Genomic DNA, 2,140 nt, shown 5'->3' on the forward strand with positions numbered 1-2,140 from the left:
ACTTCAACATTTACCTGTCAACATTGATATTCACCGCACCGTAAACAGCGCAAACAGCAGTCTTTCTAAATTCTTAAATTTTATATTTTGAAGATACAGATGGATACACTTAGTTATTGCACCCTTTCAAGATCATGACAACGAGGACTCACGTCTACACTTCAACCGTCCGTTCGGATCACCATCAATCGCAACGACCAACCACTTCCCAACCTTCTTCAAGCCGCGCACTAGCCCGCTGCAATGGTTAACCTCTCCCTCGTATCGTTCACAATGCAATTGCGCCAATCTCTCCAAATGTTGCTCGCCCCACTTCTTCGCTTTTGGTCCGATCCAGACCGTCGTCGCAGGTTCCTGCGCTGGGTTTTCGGTGGCACGAGTGGGGCTATTGCTCTATTGCTGACCTTAGAGGCGTCACGTGGCTTCTGTCGCACCCCGCTGGAGACGGCTCAGCTATTGGCAAGCATCTCCTGGACACTCTGCAAGATCACAGTGCAGTATATCGCGCGAGGTTTCAAGCCCAGATTCCCCAAGTGGACGTTGCGTTACGAACTGCTGCACGGGCTCATGCGCACTGCAGCAACCATGTTCGGTGAGCGCATCGTAGACGTGCAGCACGCACGAGCCATTCGTCATCATACAGGCATGTTCGGTACATGTCTGGGCTGGTTCGCACGTTGGCAACGCGGTTTGAAACTAGAAAGTGTTCGACTCAATGGATTGGAGCACATCTGGCTCAAGTCTAGTACAGAAATCAACAATGAAAGAAAGAGGCTGGTGGTGCTCTTTTTCCATGGAGGGGGCTACGCAGTGCTGAGTCCGAGGATGTACATCTCGTTCTGTAGTGCATTAGCGGGCGCCATTAAGCAGGAGCTGGCTACGGACGACGTGGATGTAGACGTTTTCCTTGCAAACTACCGTAAACTACCGGAACATAAGTTCCCCGTGCCGGCAGAAGATGCTGTAGCCATGTATGAGTATTTGCTTCAGCATGAGAAACTGGAGCCATCGCAGATAATACTAGCGGGTGACAGTGCTGGAGGGGGTCTGGTCATGTCGACTCTACTACGAGTTCGAGATGGACTGTCCAGTTGGAAGTCCAAGTTGCCATTGCCACTGGCAGCAATTGTCATGTGTCCTCTGGCTGATCTCACGTGGGAAGAAGATGAAATCGCTGGCCAACACTGCGTTCTTCCGCTCAATATGATGGCTGCAAGCGTGTTATCGTACCATCCGACGCACGACGATCCGAGTACGTGGGCGGATGCCTCTCCAGTGCATTGCAACCTGCAAGGCCTACCGCCCGTGTTCCTGCAGTCTGCCAGTCTGGATAGGTTGTTCCAGCATTCGGTGCGACTCGAGGCGAAAGCCAAAGCTGACGGTGTTATTAATTGGGAGGTGGATATGCATGAAGGAGTACCACACGTCTTCATGGTCATTCCAAGCTACGTTTTGCCTTACGCTAGTGTCGGCGTTCAGCGGATGGCAGCATTTGCAGCCAAGCAGTATGTGAACAGTATTTCTCTTGAGCTTAAGGGTGCAAGCTGCAACGGGAAAGCCAGGATCGACATTCCTGTCATTGAAAGCACACTCTCAGCAGCAGCGTAGATAGCAGTGGAGCTGCAGTTTCGAGGAAAAACCTACGATGTTGAATTTGCACACTCGACTGTAAGCAATTCCCACCACAACTAAACCGCTTTCTTCCCAATATCCTGGCCTCCGTCTCTTAACAAAGCGTTCAAGGCAATAAACGCACATCTCACCCAGTGAGCCGTACACTCTGAGATGCCACTATCTTTTCGCCAACAGCTTCCGTAAGTCCTTCACCAATGTGCAGTTAAATCCGTACTAAATAATCTTGATAATACTATTATAAACTAATTGCCAACGAGTATCACTTGCAGCTACATGTTCTGTTTGATCGGGTCACGGTGCATTCACGCACACACGACAAGGTCCTTCGACTATTTGGAGACGGACACGACGACGACTCACTAGCAGGAGTTGGTGATGATGGATACTTCCTGTTTGGGATGCTTGCAGATGGCATGCCGTGCTTGTCGTGTTCGCGGCATCGGCGGAAGTACAAACCACAGCGAGCCGCTTTTCGTTATCAGGTTGGCTTTGTTAGTTAAGAACA

General features: G+C 50.4%; 1 protein-coding gene across 1 annotated transcript; it reads left to right on the forward strand.

Annotated features, from left to right (window-relative positions):
* Nucleotides 1-297: 297 nt before the first annotated feature.
* PPTG_09887 (hypothetical protein) lies at nt 298-1,608 on the forward strand (the record flags this gene model as incomplete). Its single annotated transcript, XM_008905676.1, has 1 exon — nt 298-1,608. One exon carries the CDS (start codon nt 298-300, stop codon nt 1,606-1,608), a length of 1,311 nt encoding a protein of 436 aa, XP_008903924.1.
* Between the last annotated feature and the right edge of the window lie 532 nt (nt 1,609-2,140).

This window comes from Phytophthora parasitica (assembly GCF_000247585.1).
Source record: "Phytophthora parasitica INRA-310 unplaced genomic scaffold supercont2.21, whole genome shotgun sequence".
NCBI classification, from domain to species: domain Eukaryota; phylum Oomycota; class Peronosporomycetes; order Peronosporales; family Peronosporaceae; genus Phytophthora; species Phytophthora nicotianae.